Here is an 18,983-nt window from a genome sequence, read left to right as displayed (position 1 = left end):
TGTCAAAGTATGAAGACTACAAAAATAATTTGAAAATTCTGATTTGAGACACAATGGCTAAAAAAGTTCAATGCAATACTATAAATAACCATCAATTGCTACACAGAAAAAAGAAATGGGTATCAGTAATTGCTAGCCTTTTTGCTGCAATGGACCACTGTGAGGAAGACCACCGGGCCACTTCCTGTTGTTCTGAAAAATCACAGGAGAAATGGATCATGTCAAAACTAAACAAAAATCAGTGAGAGAATAGCTCTCAAGCGCTGGCTAGCAGCCTACGTGTGTTAGCAAATCACATACTGTAGTTTCATAGAAAAACTTAAGAATCAGAACAGTGAAACATGACTGTACACCAGAAGCAAAAAGTAATTCCTTACCTGAATCCTCTCCTTAAGAGCTTTAGGATAGATATCATAGCCATTTTTTATGCCAATGTGATATTTGCCTGAAGGATTTACCCAGTTCACTGGAATCTACAGAAAAGTATATTCAGAAATAGGTTAACTAATGGTATGGGAAAAAAAAAAAATAAAATCAACACTGTGTAAGAGAGCCTAGCAGAACAGACTTGCAAATATCACCAATTTAATTCCCTGTCTCCATGACAGTAACTACTGCACTAAGTTTCAACAACATGACATGGCAGTTTCAATCCAGTTCCAAAGAAATCAGTATCAATTCATGTGACACAGCCATTGAACATCTTTAAGCATCAGTTGCCCTGATACTCTACTTTTAAAACGTACAGCCCCAGCAGTGACTTTATTGGGTAGAGGTCTGGGGAAATAATAGCATTATAAATGAAAAGCAGCACCCTAGCATGAAGGGGTATTATGGTTAGAGGTCATCACAAACATCTGAATGTCTAATTTCTTATCTTGCTGCAGTTTAGACTCTCGGTATATCAGATCCACTATTCCTAGTAACAACAGCAAAAGAGCGCAACAGATTCACCCTTACAATCGTATTCTGTGCAAAATTCAGAAGAAAGTTGATAGCATGGAGAGATCCAACGATTTGATGCCCCTGTATCACCTCATTAATCTAACCAGCCAATCAAGAACATGTCAGTAACATCAGCAGCTCTATGTAGCCGAGACCTCTACTAGATCTCATTGCATCCTTTCTGAAAACCCTACACCATTTCTGTTCTATTCGTAGTGAAAATGCAGTGAGCCTACAATTAAGTCCTCACAGATTTTTCAGTCTCTAGAACTATTTACTATGAGCTTAACACAATTCCTCTTGCAGTTTATACAGATGTGGAAAATACTAGCACTTTTAAAGACAGAACCATGTCTGATATTTTTAAAGCATGTTAGCATGTTTTCTTCAGTCAACTTCCAAAACTATATCAGATACTGATTTGAACAAAGAGTAATTAAATGATTATCAAGCCCCCAACAAAACTCTGTACACACCCCCATTCAGCTATAGAGAATATTCAATATAAAGACATACAAAAAGTAAAAGAAATGTCAAACAACCTGTATGAGGACGAGCAAATGCGGTATTAGTTTTGGATAAGATCTGGTTAAAAGGCAGTAAGTTCTGCAGAAACCAAAATATGTGCTAAATTTGTTGTTAAACAAGAAAGAAAGAAAAAGATGCCCAGTGGTGTCTCTGCACCACCAAAAACTCACCTTTAAAGTTCTTCCAGAAAGACCGGTAATTTCCCCATCTTTAGGTTCTACAATGGTACATGTAGTTACATCACCACTGCCTGTTGTATCAATTATATCAATTATCTTGGGTTTCCCATCAGTTGTAATCTGAAAATACGAGCACAGAAAAACTGAAAGTGTAGTTGATTACCCTTCAGCATACAAACCAGGAAATTTTTCATTTCTGTTAATAAAAATATCAACTAACTTTCTTAAGCACCCATCCTTTAACTGAAGGACCTAAAATCAACTTGAAATCAGTTAAATTTTAAATGAACTAAGAGCAACGTCTCCATCTTTCTGGTTTATACAAATTCACTAACTCATTTCTAAAAACGATTTAGGAGAGAAACAAGTAAAAACATTGTATCAATAAAGCACAGGAGCCTCAATTTAAAACTAAGCCTAAATTTGCAAAACCATTTGCAAAAACTACTATTTGTGTTCAAATGATTTGCTGCATTGCTTCCATCCCACCATTCTGGCCAAATTTTACAGTAATCAGTGCACAACTCTAAAAAAATGAAAGGTGCTGAAGTACATGCACTTACAAGCTTGAGTCTCTTAACTGAGCTTAAACCTAAAAGGAACATGAGTTACCATCATCTTGTTTTTCCTGTTTCAAGGATTCTACTTCATGTTTTAATCAATCTGAAGTGTTAGGAGCTATGGCTATATACACCTAATACTGTATAAGCAGTATTTTTACCAGGGTGAGGAGAAAGAGAGCTGACTAGCTAAGAAGAGTTTACGAGCATAAATTTAAAGCCTCCTCAAATTAAATGAAAACTAGCCCTGATGGACTTCACAGTAGTTGCAGGCAACTAAACATCATCAAAAAAGAAACCACTAACCTAAAGTTCCTTTCACCTAGAGGAACCTTCTACACAATTACCAAGAGTATGACTAAGAATTTTTTTTTTTTTAACATTTAGCAAAAATATTCAATGTTATCTTCTTGTAGTAACATGCTTCATCTAGTAAGTATTGTACGAGTTTATTCAGCAAATAAACTATACTCCATATACAGTAGTATTTGCTTGAAGGGCAATGTGAATTCAGAGGGATGGAACACCTCTCCTATGATAAAAGGCTGAAAGAGTTGGGGGTGTTCAGCCCGGAGAAGAGAAGGCTCCGCAGAGACCTTACAGCAACCTTTTAATACTTAAAGGGGGCTTACAAGAAAGATGGGGACAGACTTTTTAATAGGGCCTGTAGTGATAGGACAAGGGGTAATGGTTTTAAACTAAAAGAAGGTAGATTCAGACTAGAGATAAGGAAGAAATTTTTTACAATGAGGGTGGTGAAACACTGGAACAGGTTGCCCAGAGAGGTGGTAAATGCCCCATTCCTGGAAAAATTCAAGGTCAGGTTGGATGGGGCTCTGAGCAACCTGATCTAGTTGAAGATGTCCCTGCTCACTGCAGGGGGGTTAGACTAGACGACCTTTAAAGGTCCCTTCCAACCCAAACTATTCTATGATTCTATGAATTGGCCATATGCACCTATTTTTACAGTTCTACATTAAAGATTTATTTAAAAAAAGAAAAAAGAAATCAATAATCTTCCCAACATCTCCTAGACACTAACTACACTGAAAGTGAAAAAAGCTTCTTGTTCAGAAAAGCAGCAACACTTGCTGTTTTCTACCATTTAAATATTTGGTATTGTTGCCTCTGTTCTCTGTCAATAATTTTGAAGCTAGACATAACATATATGGCAGGTAGCTTTGCTCAAATCATGCTCTGGAATTGTGAATTCAGCTGCTGGAAGTTAAAAACATGATCAAGTTGTTTCATAAAAGTCACTCTGTTGCTGCCAAAAAGACAACAAGGGTCAAGCTTTTATCACACCTCAACAAATAAGGATAAATACTTCCAAGGTCTAAAATTCTCATAGTTTAAAAACCAACCAACCAAACAAACAAAAACCCACAACCCCCAAAAAACCCAAACAAAAAGACCCCAAAACACTCAACAACAACAAAAAACCCGAAACAAACAGAAAAATAACAAGCAACCTCCCCCCCAATAAAAACAGGTTTAAACAGCTCAAAAAAAAAAGAACCAAACCCAGAAATCCCAAACTCATAGCAACCATAAAAAGGACATTAATTTAATTTCCCAGAAGGTAACAAATACTGCTTTTGAAGAGGCTTGCTAAGGAAGAACTTCCATTACAGAAACCAACACTGTTCTCTCTTCATAGAAATCCATGTTCAGTTAAGAAAATTGTTAAAGCATGTTAACTTGGTAAAACACCTACTGAACAACAGTTACACAGTAGTGAAAATTTACTTGGGAAACACAGCGTGTAGGCACTCAAACCATATAATTTTCTAGCGTTTGTAATTAATGCCTTCAAATGCCAGTCTCCACTCACACACAAGTCAAGAGCTGCTCCAATAATAAAGCAACTGCAAGCCAAACCTGAGATTACCAGGATCGGACATTTTTCAATATGTGAATTATTATTATATTATAAATATACTATATATTATATTATAAATTATTACACACATATATATGTATACATTAATATACATTATAAATTATTACAAAATCAAAGTGAATTATTCAATGATCAAAGCACACGAAAACAAGAATGAAAATGTAATCCAAGGTGACTTGTTTGAACTAAACAAGTTATACTGCAACAGGTGGCCAGAACACAGATTTATGCCATAGTGAACTCACATAGTTTCAAAAGTTGTTTCCTAGCCAGGAAGACAATGTGCAACTCCTACACTATATGCCTCTTTGCCTCCTAGCTCAATAGCAGGTCCACACACGCACGTGAGTTTGTACAATTAGAATCAACAAATCAGAGTCTTTCGGTCAGACACAAGAAACCGAGAGTTTCAAGTGCAAAGGTCCAAGGTTCAATTCCTAACGGCAGCAATCCAAGACAGGTTCACGGTCACTCAGTGCAAGTAACCGATATGGCTTCTTCTGCTGACATGAACTGTTGTCTGGCATACTGCCCACCAGTAGTAATGCTACAGTGAAACTCAGAGTTCAACTGGGTTTTCCTTTTCAAGTCTCATAATTCGGGGGGGGGGGGGGGGGGGGGGGGGGGGGGGGGGGCAGGTGAAAATAAAAAAATAATCAAGTGAACTTGATCAGTTCTCGCGTGTGAACAGAAAAATCCTGAAGTAATGAATTTATTACAGACGGAAGGTACGTTTCACTACCTTTTGCATTAAAATTCAAAAAATGAAGAACTTTTATAGAATTAAAAGTATTTTAGTGTATTTATAACAAAATCCCCAATCCTACCTTTAATATCATGGTTTGCCTACAGTCATGTGAAAAAATAAATAAAATACTGAAAATTATTTTGTTGTTTATACATTTTAGTTTGAAGTTTGAAAAACACTTTCATGTTAGCTCTGACTTTGTAAAACAAATAAATTAGTAAGTTGAGCACATTAAAAATAATCTGCATAATCCTGGCAGCTGATCAGTATTACAGAAGTAGAGGAGCACCAGTATCTGTGACAATCCCAAGTTAAAAGGCAAAGTCAAATGCATTTGAGCATGCTTTTGCCAGACCATACAACATTACTGATTCCAACTGACAGCTATTGCAGCAACAAGAGATGAACAAGTCCTTCAGCACTTTGGTCATGGGACAGCTGATGATCATCACAAATAAAATAATTTTCAAGCAATTTTTTTTTAACTCAGTCCTGAAAAGCAAGTCAAACCAAACTAGCTGCTACTGCTAAAAGGTCGTCTCATAAAAGTACAAGCTAATTTTAGTAAATAATAATTCCAACAAGCCCTTCACAAAACAAGCAAAATTGCAAGAAGCAGATGAACTGACTTATCTATCGTGAAACATAACAAGAAGTGACAACAGCAACAGGGAAAGGACAGGGTGGGGTTGAACAAAGACTATACATACACAACCATAACGCTCCATTAAACATACCTTATCTGCCCATCTAAAATTTCATCAGTCCCTGTGCCTTACTGAAGAATTACAAGCCATGACTCGGCAGATAACAATAGGAAATAGATTCTACCAAGAGGGCTGAGAGGGGAAAAAACTAACATGAAAGAAGCAGACAAAATGAACTTTACAGTTGGCATCAACAGGTGAAGTGTAAAGCAATGGAAGAAGAGGTGAAAAGAGTTCCCTAGAGGGCACTGGCTACAAAAGATTCAGAAAGAAAAGGAAAGTAAAGAAAAGTTAGATTAACATTTTGTGTGGCAAAGCAAGCCAACCAATAGCCAACAGAAAAATGAAATCGATGTAAGAAGGTTTGTTAAGCCCAGTAACTATTCTCTCTTTAGCAGCAAGCGTCCAGGGAAGAATATAAACATAATGGTACTTCCCTGTTACACTCTGTCCCCAAACTTTTTTGTCCCTCAGCAAGTGATCATATGCCATACATTTATGGTATCAGTGTTTACAAACCAAAGTATAACATCAACAAGCAAAGGAACCCTACCCAGGAATGAGACACTAGGGAGCAGAAAAACATGAGCTGTTTTGTTTTGACTAAAAACCCCACTATATACAAAACAGGGTAGTTCATTTTGGCCTGTAATCATTATTGACCTCAACTTGAACTCAAAGTTGTAATACCTATTAACCTTGCTACATATAATGCCTTCTCTTCCCTCTAAGGAACTGACTCAATTCTCAGTTCTAACTCCATGCCAGGCCAAGAACTGACAGTAAGACTGACAGTAAGAAAAAGCAGCAGCAGAGAAGACAAGGACATTAAAAAAAAAAAAGTCCCAAGGTTAGAAACTATTTGTCACAGTACAGCTACGCTGTCTCGCTGTCTGTGCCCAGGACACTGTCTTACTCCTTGGAGGCAAAACGTAAACTGCCCAATACTCCACAGAGTGAGGATATCCTCTTGCTGAAAAAACACTTAAAAGGCTATTCTACAGACTGTGCGCTGCCTATGTCTCCGTTATAATTCCCTGTACCCTGTGCAATAAGCCTCCCCGTTCTGTAGTTCAGCAAGTAGCCTAAGTCAGCTGTATTAAGTGAGCAGTGTGGAAAGAGCACGCAGCTTCTTTACATGTTTCTCTAACATCCCTGCAAACTCACTTTCACCCATTGCAAGATGAATTCCACACGCACCCACCCAAAAGTTCTCTACAAATCTTTTACTTCACTACCTGAAATTTTATCCTCCACATAAAGAAAACAGGTTGAAGAAAATTGGTATGGTCAACACTGAGATTATGAGGGTTACCTATCTCAGAAAAAAGCTTCCCTCTACTGCCCATAAACTCACGGTTTGGTTTTTTTTTGGTTGACCACTCCTCATTTATAACCTTTAGAGATTTAGGTTTTTTGCTTTCCTATGTGAAACTTCAGAACTATGCACATCCGATCTATATTCACATCTTCCTAATTGTCTTTTACTACTTTCTGGTCTGCCCATGGTATTATCTTGTTTGCTTTTTGGCTAGCTTTCTTTCAGCTTCCTAATTACTATTCTACTTACCCACAACTTTTTGCCAAAAGCACCAGTTTCATTCCAACTTAAATCAATCGAACTTACAGCTGTCCAGTCCCTCCTTCCACCCCACCCATCCTCTTCACTCATCCTTTCACTTACCTGAACCCCATAAGGAGCCATTTCAGAACACTGAACTAAAGATCTGCCAGGGTTAGGTCTCTGAACTAGCTCACTTGGGAGTAAAATCTGTGCCTGTGCCAAAGAAAGGGCAGAAACCAACACAGGCCCTTTTTTTAACTAAGCAGTTAAAAAAATAAAGGATGCAGTATCCAAGCAAGTTGCATACAACTCTGTCTGAATCATTTTTCAATGCTTCCTTTGCCACATCTCAGAGAAAACATGTTGACAAGAAATTGGAAGCAGCAGTAACATAAAAGGCCACATACAAACTGAAACAATAAAGAAATGTTAAGAGACAAGAGTTAAAAGAAATAAGCAAGTACTGAGAAATGCCAAAATTAAAATCACATACACAGAAATTTACAAAACTGAGATCGAAATCATAATGGCAATCACTGTGCAATCTGAGCTACAAAGCTAGCAGATCCAAAAAAAGCTGGCGGAACCGAATCTGATACAGATTGTTATTGCAATACAACACATAAAAAATACAGAGAAAGAGGTATGCAAATTTTGCCAGAAATACACTTTTCATGTAAAAGATCTAAGTGGCTGTTTGTAGCCTCAAGCTACCTACTGCTAAAGTAATGCTAAGGTTTAATAAAAACACAAAATATTCTTTTATAATGAGTTCTACTTGAAAGAAGACAGCCAAAGAGATGTAGGTACCATAAAACGTCTGTGAATGGCTTAAAAGGAGAATCACCCGAAGTGACCGGTGCGGAGCCCCTGTCTACAGGATTCCTCCGCCCTCCCGCACCAGAGCCCACGCTCACGCGAATGTATGCTGGGCGGGAACTGTAAGCAAACAAACAAACAACGACAAGTCCCCAGGACAGCTCCTCGGGGGCCTCCCCTACTCTCGCCGACGCCTCGGGCCGCCCGGGGGCCATGGCCGCTCCCGGACGAACGCCCCGGCCCCGCACTCGCCCCCGTCCCCCCGGGAGCGCGGCCGCCACCCGCCACAACGCCACGGGGGCAGCCCGGCAGGGCCCGGGTGCTCCCCCCGCCGCCGGCTCCCGCTGCCCGCTGAGGGCCGCCCACCACCTCTCCCCGCGGCCGTGACTCAGGGCCGCCGCCGCCGGGGGCGGCTCTTCCCCACCGCCCGTTACCTGCATGCCCGGCGCCCCTGGGTCCACGCCGGTGTCCAACACAGCCAGCAGCACCCCTCGCCCGTCGAAGTCGGGGAAGCGAGCGAGGAAGGCGGCGGCGCCGGTCTCCTTCTTGGGCAGGAGGCCGTGGAAGGGGAACGGCTCCTCCGCGGCGGCCGCCATGGCGGGAGGGGGGACGGCGCCGCGCGAGACCAGAGCGCGGCCGGCGGCAGCGGCTGCGAGGGGAGGGAGTGGGAATGGGCGAGGCCAAGGCGAGGCGCATGCGCCGCGCCGCCCCACCAATCCGCGGGGAGGCGCACCCTCTCGCAGCCCGCGGCGCGAGAGCGCCGAGGCTAAACCGACCAATACGGCCGCGCGGTGGGCTGGGGCTCGCGCCGGGGCTGGAGGGGCCCACGGTGGAGGCAGCCAATCAGAGAAGGGACGTGCTTCAACGCGCCGGAACCCGGGGCGGGCTGCCGGGCCCGAGGGCCGGCCGCGGGAGCAGGGCATGCCGCGCGGGGCGGGGCGGGGCGCGCAGGGCCGCGGCGGCCACGTACCGCAGCGGCGGGGGAGCCGCCTGGGAGGGGCGGGAGTCGCCGGCCCAGGGCGGCGGGCGGCGGGCGCCGGAGGCACCTTCGAGCCCCGCTTCCCGGCGGGCAGGACGGCCGCGGCTTCCTCGGGGGGTCGGTCCCGCCTCAGGGCTGCTGTCCGGCTGCGGCCTGCGGCGGTGGCGGGTGGCCTCCCTCCCTCGGGCACCGCTGAGGGGACGTGCCGGTGCCGCAGCGCGGGGGGTGCGCGAAACCGTCCGAATCGGAAGCAGAACCGATGTGCAAACGTTTACTTATGAATTGTTTTTTTGCTGATTCATTGTCCGGGATAAAAACACGTTGCGTGGTTGCGGTGCCTGCGGGAGCGCTGTATCTCCGCTACTGTGCGTTGACACGGCTTTGGTGATGTGTCGCACGGCAGAGTGATGCTTGCGCAACTGTTCAGCAAAGAGAAAAAATTACAAAGACTGCCTAAAGGCTGTGGCGAGCTCCAAATAAAATTTTTGGTGAGGTAGTTAAGGGAGAATCTCAACTTTGAAGAGGAGTTTTAAAGTTAGTTTCTAGCCTTCATGGTCACATATAAACTCGCAAAGAGAGCTGAACTGTCAAGTATCTGAAACCAAATATACAGAGAACTTATTTTAAAAAGATGTCTTATTTGTAGTGTCTGACGCATGGCTCTTTAGCCATTTTAACTGGCAATAAGGGTACAAAGTTGTTGGTTACTTGGGTATCACTTTGCTTTCTTCAGGCAAGTTCCTGTTTGGAGTTACATTGGGGGGAAAAGGTGAAATTTGTCTGGATACATTAACGTTCACTGTAAAGCAACAGGGATTTTGGCTTTTAAGAATTTTTCAATTTGTGTAATTTTTTTGCTTCATGGGTCTGATGAGATTATTACTGAATGTTTGTCACACATTAATCTTCATTGAACTAAATCTGGCATTTGTTCTTTCTTAGCAGAAATGGGGGGGGGGTTGCTAGCAAATAGTGGTACATTATGCCTTGTCCCCAGTTTGCGGGCTACCATCAGCAATGTCTTCCAGCTCATCAATGGCTTTAGAGATCTACAGAATTTTTATGCAAGTAAAGTACTAAAATAAACCTGAAGAGCACTGCCTTAAAAACATGTATTATGAAAAAAAAGTCATGTACCATATGTACTTACTGTGTACCTCAATCTGCTTCTCTCTTTAGCTTTCAATCATAAGTCAAAATTTTACATTTTGATATCTAGATACGATGTGCTTGACTTTCTTAGAATACTGCTGGTGTCTGACAGCTATATTCAGATTTTTTAGAATTCCATAAAACCTTGACTGATCTTACTTCAAGGGAGAGAATTATTCTGACAAGGTGGTTATTCACTTTTTTAATATCTAATTCACTGCCCTTTTGAATTTAGTTTTCCTTGTGTGTATCATTGCTAATGTATCTCAGTGGGAGAGGCTTGTATTTCTCGCAGCACATTCAGATCAACAGAAGTCTAATATATCCTATTCCTAGTATATTTTGAGACATTAAACTCCATCAAATTTTCAAAATGTTTCATATCCCATTCAATAAGCAAGCTGTATCATACAATTTGGAAACATTTATTACTAACCCTGAAAATTTCTGCTCTGTTCTGTTGCCTTGGTCTTAGAGTTATACCACAAACAACTCATCTAATTAGCAGGTACATTGATTGTACAGATATGTATAACTCAATGATGTGCACTGCCAAGTAGCAGGGCAGGTTCTGCAGGAAAAATCAGGATTTGAGGAAGGTGTGCCAAACATCTTTTAACAGGCTTTAAAGCAATACCATCAGAGAAGAAAGAAAACCTAATTTCTGTTACAGTCTTTAAAACATAACTGTATTGTATTCATTGTATGAGTACAGTTGCTGTGTTAGGACACAGGGTTAAGGTTAAGGTTGTGCATCTTACTGAGCCTTTGCAGATCTGAACTTTCTGAGGTTTTTGGAATTTTACATTTAATTCTGAGCTTCTCAAGTTTCTGATGTTTAGTTTGATTATAAAGCTTGTTACAATAATTCTGCAATATATTTATTTTATAATGATAATATGCACACTCAACATTGATTCCCCTTACTGTATCTAAGTTTCTGAGTTGTAACAAATGGAACTTTATTTTGCTCTGAGTAATACTGTTGCTGTTCGGCAAAAGTGAAGTTGCCATGTTGAAAACTCAGACGAAGAGTCTGTCACAAAACTTCTTGAGGCAATATGGTTTGGTCATTACAGTCGTGATTTAGCCTCTCTCGGGATCTGAGTTTGTACGGCAGTTCATCTGGGTTTGCTATGTTAAATAGATTCATATCTCCATATTAGGAGCCATTTCAGCTGTTTGTATCCGGATCTGGGGACTGAGCCAAAGTGAAAGAGTAAGCAACTGCTGCCGCATCCCAGGACTCTGATTTTCAAAGGTGCATACGATTTACAGATCCCTTTGAAAGCGTTGAAAACCTTCTGTGAAAACCTTTCTACTGTGAAACAGGTTTTAGGCCTGGCAACATCTAAACGTCTACGGGTAGCTAGATTTCCATGGGCATGTGATGCTCCATCCAGATTCAGGTCTGTGTACTCCCCATACGGATGTGCTGCTAGGTCTGCTTCTGAGAACCGGCAAAGCTGCTTCAGTCTTGACAGCCCTGAGCAATTCCCCACCTTGCTCACGTGTTAGGCCTGTCAGGATGCAGAGCCGAGCCAATGATCCCCTTTGATTTCATGTGCAGCCCTAACGCGCTTCAGATAAGAAGGTTGAGGATACTTGCTGCGTCTTCTGCCCGATGTTACACCCAGAAGTCAGATGCTGGGATTGAAATCTCTTTTCTGTCTGAGCTTGCATCTTTCCGCAAACTAAACGCTTTAGCTGCTTCAGGGTTCTCTCTGAGTCAGGCGTTTCTGTTTTGCATGGAAGCATCCCAAAGTGAACAGGAGACAACATGACCTAGTATCTTACTAGTGCAGGCGTTGACATGGATGGAGAAGTACTGGGGTTTTCATTCTTTCTCTAATTAACACCAAATTATTATATGCAAAGTACCAATTGGAGTTGAGCACAAGAACTCTTTAAATTTCAGTTGCAAGCAATTACCTTAGTCACCGTGTTACAGATTTCACCCACTTCACTCGTCTTCTTCCAACCCTAGCTCAGTTACAACATGTTTAGAGGAGGAATGAGCCTACCAGTTAGACTGGGAGAAGAGGTGTTTCATCAAATCACATTAGGCAAGGGAGGTGTTTCAGTATTCTGAGTGAGTTCATTAATTACCGAGGTGTTCAGTAGATGACTCCTCATTCCCAGTTTATGAGAGAGGGTTAGCTTCAGTATCTAACTTCTAGGTTATAATGGGGATAGATGATCCTTGAACGAGGTGGACATCAAGATGTACTTAATTCCTGCCATTGCCTTTTGTCTCCCTTCCCTTCACACTGGCTCTCGTTATTCCTATGCAAGTGTAAATCAACACAAGTCCTCCAGAAGGAACAGTTTCCCACTCCCTCCCAGCCTGATCCTTGGCCATTCACTCTTGTTGTTCTGCTTCCCCAGTCACTTCTGCTGGTGTGACTTCATGGTGGAGCAGATCAAGGAATAAACCTGGGTGAAAACTATCCCACGAAAGCAGCTGGGAGCATTTACCCGAGGCAGGTTCCCGTGCCACCTCTGTCATGCTTGTGCTGGTGCAGAGTGGAGATGGTCCCTCACAGCACAGCACTCCCCGGTTAAATGGGCCATGGGACTACGGCGCTGCATGGGGAGCCCTGGCTGCTGCGCATGGTCTGCAGCACACTCTGACAGGGAAGCTGGGTTTACAGGATTTAGATTTTGTTTACCAGGCCCTATACTCAGACTTCCACAAAGTGCCTGGGTAGCTACAAGCCTGTGTAAGTTTTCTGGTGGATCTGTTTCATAAAGATTTTCAGAGAAGGTTCAATCCTAGTACTTTTTTCTTTGATTGGTACAGAACAGTTCAGTGCAGACAAAGGTACCAGATCTACGCAGTGAGCACTTTGACACTCCTTCTTCATTGAGACAAAACCACACCCCCATCTTTTAGTCTGATAACAAATCTTCCTTCCTGGACAATGTATCCTCAGCTTTGTCTTCATGAAGTTATTTACCTGGTTGGGTCAGTTTGCCATGTTCATCCCTTGATAAATATAAAATAAGAAGATCATTGTATACACATAAAATTATGAGATCATTAGTCAGCAACAGCTGGCTGTTACTCTTCAACATAATTGTATTTCAAATATGCCTGTCAGAGTTAGCAGAAGCTAAAATTAATGAATTCTTATTGTTCTCTGTCATAAGTTCTTGAGGCCCAGCTAATGGTTTTAGGCTATATTGTTATTTACAGAATTGTTAAACATTGTCTGAAATGATATCCATATGGAGAGCTGTTCATATATTGCTTTAAATGCTTTCTCAATAATGCTGCTCAAAGAACTGATTAGTCCTGAAAATTTAAGAAGGTAGGGTTCATTTAGCAAGACACTGGCCTCAGCAAAAAGCTGCAGCTGAAGTTCAGTACCAGTTGAACGTCAAACATCTAGTGGTCTTCTGTGGCCAAATTATTAGTAGGGTTGCTTTTTAAAAACATATTTCCTTGAGAATGGAGGCAGAAAACGAAATGCCATACTCACTTTTTATCTTCAGTGTAACTAACATGTTTTTCAAGTTTGCTTTTTTTGGTATAAAAAGAAAGAAATAAAAGAATTGCATTCTGTGACAACAAACACCTACAAAGAAAGAAGGCTCAGAGGAGATGGGCAAGAATGATGAGCTCAGGGAAGAATATAAAGAATGGCCACCAATTATCGTAAGGAAAGCTGAACTTATCTCAGCACAAAGGGTGTTGAGGGTGACCTTTGTTTTAGATACCCAGCTGTACCAGTGGGGTTTTGAGTTGTGTAAACAGCCTTGCCTGAGATAATTAGGGGAGAGAAACAGCACGGGTGGAGAAGTGTGTAGGCAACACAGCCAAACCTAAAAGTATAAAAGCTGAACAACCAAGAAAATGAACTTTGACAAGAGCAACTGGCTTGAGCTGGTCTCAACTCACGTGTTCCTCCCTGGAGACTGGGATGCCCAGTGTCGTAGCGGTGAGCATACAGGGACTGGTAATGGCAATCAGGTTTGTATTGCGATCCAACTGTGTATTGCAATTGCTATATTGCACTTGTGATTTTAGTACATTGCTGTATCACTCTGCTAAATCAAAATCCTGTGTAACATCAAATATCTACAAATAAGGAAATTTGGTATTAAACATGAAGCCCTCCTCATGTGGGGTATCTCAAAGAACCTGCTCAGAGGGTTTTGGGCTCTGACACATCCCCAGTCATAAGAGCCTTGAGGGCCACCACAGGCCCTCAACACAGCTGGCAGTTGACCCTATAGGAAGCATTCCCTCTCTGAATTCCTAATTCAGAATCACCGGAATCATTGGAGGTTGTGTTCCAATTGCAGAGTGACTTTCGAGAAACTTATCTTCCCTAAGAAAGTTAGACATGCATTTTTTGCCCCACATGGGGCAGATGAGACAGACACTTAAAGGAATAAGAGATTGTAATTCTCTCATTAACTTACAGCTGAGGTTTGCAATGGTGTAACACAGAATGATGAGGATACAGCAAATGTGGCCTCCATGATCTGTTTTTTAGCTAGAGAGCATTCAAAGCCAAGGTAATGTGTTCTGTTTAAGAACATGAATGAAACTGAGGCAGCCATGCCTTCATCAGCAGAGGACAGATGCAAGAAGGCTTGTGGGGTCATCTTTAACTATGCTGCAGAAATGAGCAAAGAAATTGCTGAATATAAATATATACTTGCTATTTCTAGAGCTGAGCGTGCAGATTCATTTTTCAGGTTTCTCTGAAGCTTGGAACAGAGTTGAGCCTTTTTCCCAGACTTGGCCTTGCATAACATGCAGAGATTTGTCATAGAAATACAAAGATTAGTAGAATGAATTACAGATGGAAATGTATGTATGTAAAAGCACCAGAAGAAACAATAGCAAGCGAAGGTTGAAGAACATCATTTACTGATAACCAAGGACGTGGTTAACGTCAGTCAAAGGGGTGAACACTAAGGAATAATACATTGTTTACAGCAAGACCAGAAGGCCTGAGCTCTGATGGGGCCACAGCATGATGATGCTTAAGCGGAAGACTTGAACTCTGATAACAGGAGGATGGCAGCAAGGTTGTAGCCACAAAGATGCCCAAAGGAGGATACACAGACCACGGGTAGCAACCTTCCCAAAAGTTTATGGGCGAGGAATCTTTAAGCAAGATTCTGAGGCAAAAGTTCATGCCATAGTAACTAACTCGCAAAGTGAATAAAATCTATGTCTAAAACCCACTGTCAGCAAGAGGAATCCAAAAGGTTTAGTTAGGAGTTGATAGCTGATGTCCCTTGTCCCCTGTGTCATGTGTAAGTGAAATTCGCCGGACCACTGGGACACACACATCTTGCTGCAGATGAACGTGTGAGTGCAGGAGAACAATCTATGAGATAATGACTGTAAATGATCAAAATTGGTTTTGTTTAACATAGGTATCACCTTCTTCCTCCATGTGGTTTCACACTGATTTTTGTTGTATTTCTGTAATCACAGGAATACTGTATTAATAGTGTGATTGCCAAAGCAGTCGGCATTGCAACAGTGTTTATTCCATTACATGAAAGTCACTTTGGGGTTTTTAGGCTTTTAATTAGTCGAATTTTGTAAGACACCACAGCTTTGTTTCTTTTTAAATTTGTGAATGAAACTACTCTTGTGCAAGTTACACTATGTCGTGGTTTAACCCCAGCCAGCAACTAAGCACCACATAGTCGCTTGCTCATTTCCCCCCGCTGGGATGGGGGAGAGAATCGGAAGGGTAAAAGTGAGAAAACTCGTGGGCTGACATGAAGACAGTTTAATAGGTAAAGCAAAACCTGCACACACAAGCAAAGCAAAATAAGGAGTTCATTCACTACTTCCCCTCAGCAGGCAGGTGTTCAGCCATCTCCAGGAAAGCAGGGCTCCATCAAGCGTAACGGTTACTTGGGAAGACAAACGCCATCACTCTGAATGCCCCCACCCCACCTCCTTCTTCCCCCAGTTTTTATTGCTGAGTATAACATCATACGGTATGAGGTGTCCCTCTGGTCAGTTGGGGTCAGCTGTCCCGGCTGTGTTCCCTCCCAACTTCTTGTGCACCCCCAGCCTGCTCACTGGTGGGGCGGTGTGAGAAGCAGGAAAGGCCTTGACTCTGTGTAAGCACTGCTCAGCAACAGCTAAAACATCCCTGTGTTACCAACACTGTTTTCATCACAAATCCAAAACACAGCCCCATACCAGCTACTATGAAGAAAGTTAACTCTATCCCAGCGAAAATCAGCACACACTATTACAGATTTAAGTACAGCAATTCATGCTTATGTATGATGGAATGTAAATCACACATCCTTACAAGCTGTTTCTGAAGATTTCCTATATCTGCTTAAACTCTAAAGCCCCACCTTAGAAAGGCTGAAAAATCTATCATATATCTGCATACATATATGAAATATATACATATTCCCTATCATGGAACTCAGGAGCTTCCATCTGTGAAATGCTTTGTTCATTAGAAGTAAATATACGGGTCATTTTAAACTATATTTTCTTAGTCAGAAACTATACAGTAAGCCAATTAGCAATATTTCCAGATTTTCCTGTAACCACTTTTACAACATTGTTTGGCAATGCTTTTTATTATTGATGAGCCTGAACTAAAATGGAGACATGATCTGAGCTCTAAAGTTCTAGTTCTTGTCTCTAAGAGACAAATCTGAACACCAAGTATCTTTCTTTGGCTTGCACGACTAGGAAATGGGCAACAGCTATTGGATCCCAGTAGTCAGGATTAAGGAATGTGCTTTAAGTACTAGCTTGTCCTGAAAGAAAAGAAAAAGAAATCTGCATCAAGGTAAGAGAAGTTACTGTGAACTGCCTTTAATGTAAGGGCTGTCTTTTGTGAGAAATCTCTCCAAACAGGAGCAGCTCTTTCCTTGAAGATAGTGGTGTCCATATCCCCCACTTAAATCTTTCTTTGTTGTGCACCATGCAGTGGCATAAATACTCAGTGAAAGTATACCTCCATTTTAAAACATAGGCAGCTACAAACCTCATACAAACTAGTTACAACATGTAGCAACCTTTTACATCATGTAAGTAATTTCCCTGGGTTTTTTTTAATGACTACTTGAACACATTAGTAGCCCTCAGTGGGGATATTGCTGTCTTTCTTCAGGGTCATAGAGACAGTTATGTGACAACCTGGACTGACAAGAGGAAAGGAAGCACAGGAGAAAATTACAAGGTCCTGTACAAGGTAATGGCCTTTTGTTTTCTGTTTTCCAGTGGATGACAAAGAACAGCATAACCTATGCTGTTCTTGAGTTTTATGGTACTGTTGTCTCAACCTCCAGTGATTTATATGCAGGTGCAGGCATCTGGTACAACATTTTCTGTTGAGATCCCCATCAGCTAAACAGTATCACAGGCACACTCTCTGTGCTATATGGCATATGAGCCTTTAACATAATTTCTTGGGCAGCACAAGGCTAAAAGAACATCTAGCAATTAAGGAAAGTATTTCACAAAAGAAGGCTTGAATGATACCTGAAACTATTTAGATTATTTTTGAGCTTAAATACTCAAACTATTTCTTTTTTTTGTTTGTTTTTCTTAAGTTGCTCTCTAATTCCATTTTTTTGTAACTCTTCAATTTTCCCAGAAAGACAAAGATGTGGCTAAACAGGAATTTCAAAGAAATTTGTAAATCCATTGGTAGAGTTTTGCTAAAAGAACAAACCACCGAGAATCTCCTGGAAAGTTTTTGACTGCTTCCAGGAAATATCCTTTTTGAAGAGCTGCAAAGCTCCTTCCAGGAGATAACGAGGACACTGGGCTCCTCAGAGGCATTTCCTAGATTACTTAACCAATACTTGAAGACTATATTTCAGAACCTAAGAGTGGCTAATGGGTCCATCTGATCCAGTATCCTGTCTCCCAGTGAAGCCCATTAGCAGACACCAAGGGAGGAGTAAGATCTGGGCAAACATAAATGATATTTGTGAGTAATCTCCTAAACTTCTACTATTTTCAGCTCAGGGGACTTCCTGAACCTCATGAGGCTTGTCTATTTAGTAACCTTACATGGATCTGTCTTCCAAATACATATTTAATCTCCACTTGAAACTATATGTTGGTGGTCGTGGGGTTACAGCTATCTAGTATATTGTTTTTATTTGGTTTAAAAATATTAATAACTCTAAAGCTAAGTGTTTCAGACTCTGCAAACTCTTTAAAGACATAGTCAGCTGGAGATACGACTGGGATGTTTTTTTTTTTTTGCAAAACAAAACCAACACCCCTCAGTCACTGCTTTTAATAATGTCATGAATTAGATATTTGTTAAAGTTCTCCTCTTGAGGGCAGCAAACATTCTGAACTAAAATTTGTTCATGTTTGTTAATGATGTGATAAAGAATATCATGAATTTGAGATAGGCCAGGGTCAGCTTGCCTGTTGGCCCCCATGGTTCAGACTACAGCTCTACTTACAGCTCTACAGCTCTTATACTAAAGGACAAAGCCTGAAAGCTTCAGTGAAAAATACAGCATATGAAACCAAGGCTTCACCTTATGAACCAACTGAGAACAGAGTAACTGAGAAGTAGAAACATATCCTACACTTTGTAATCTCTCCACTATTTGTAAGGTCAGGTGAAAAAATGTGGACATCCACTAAAAATTAAGCAGTTTTCTTTTTCTGTGCATTGTTGCAACCAACACCAGTCATGTGTGATAAAGTTTAAAATGAGCTTTTTAAATATGGCTTTGTAATAATGGAGTTCAACCAAAGGCTGTGTGAGAAGCTTGGGTGCCTTCGACAGGTGATTCATGAGCCTATTCACACATGCCCAGCCAAGACGAATGACATCTCTGGCTATGTTCTGTCGACTGCGTCTTTATCATGGACGTAGTGCTATGTGTTCAAACAGAGAAAAGGAAACAACTACAA

At 41.4% G+C, this 18,983-nt stretch overlaps 1 protein-coding gene across 1 annotated transcript in view; it reads right to left on the bottom strand.

Annotated features, from left to right (window-relative positions):
• Nucleotides 1-8,549, bottom strand: part of TPP2 (tripeptidyl peptidase 2) — a 56,875-nt gene extending 48,326 nt beyond the window's left edge. The window contains exons 1-3 of the mRNA XM_050891963.1: nt 8,388-8,549; nt 1,644-1,772; nt 378-473 (exon numbers count right to left, since the gene is read on the bottom strand). Of these exons, the coding sequence (XP_050747920.1) occupies nt 378-473; nt 1,644-1,772; nt 8,388-8,549 (387 nt within the window). The remainder of the gene's footprint in view (nt 1-377; nt 474-1,643; nt 1,773-8,387) is intronic.
• Between the last annotated feature and the right edge of the window lie 10,434 nt (nt 8,550-18,983).

Source organism: Gymnogyps californianus, chromosome 1, assembly GCF_018139145.2.
Source record: "Gymnogyps californianus isolate 813 chromosome 1, ASM1813914v2, whole genome shotgun sequence".
Lineage (NCBI taxonomy): Eukaryota > Metazoa > Chordata > Aves > Accipitriformes > Cathartidae > Gymnogyps > Gymnogyps californianus.
The sequence above is the reverse complement of the archived record's forward strand: the minus strand, read 5'-3'. Positions and strand labels throughout refer to the sequence as shown.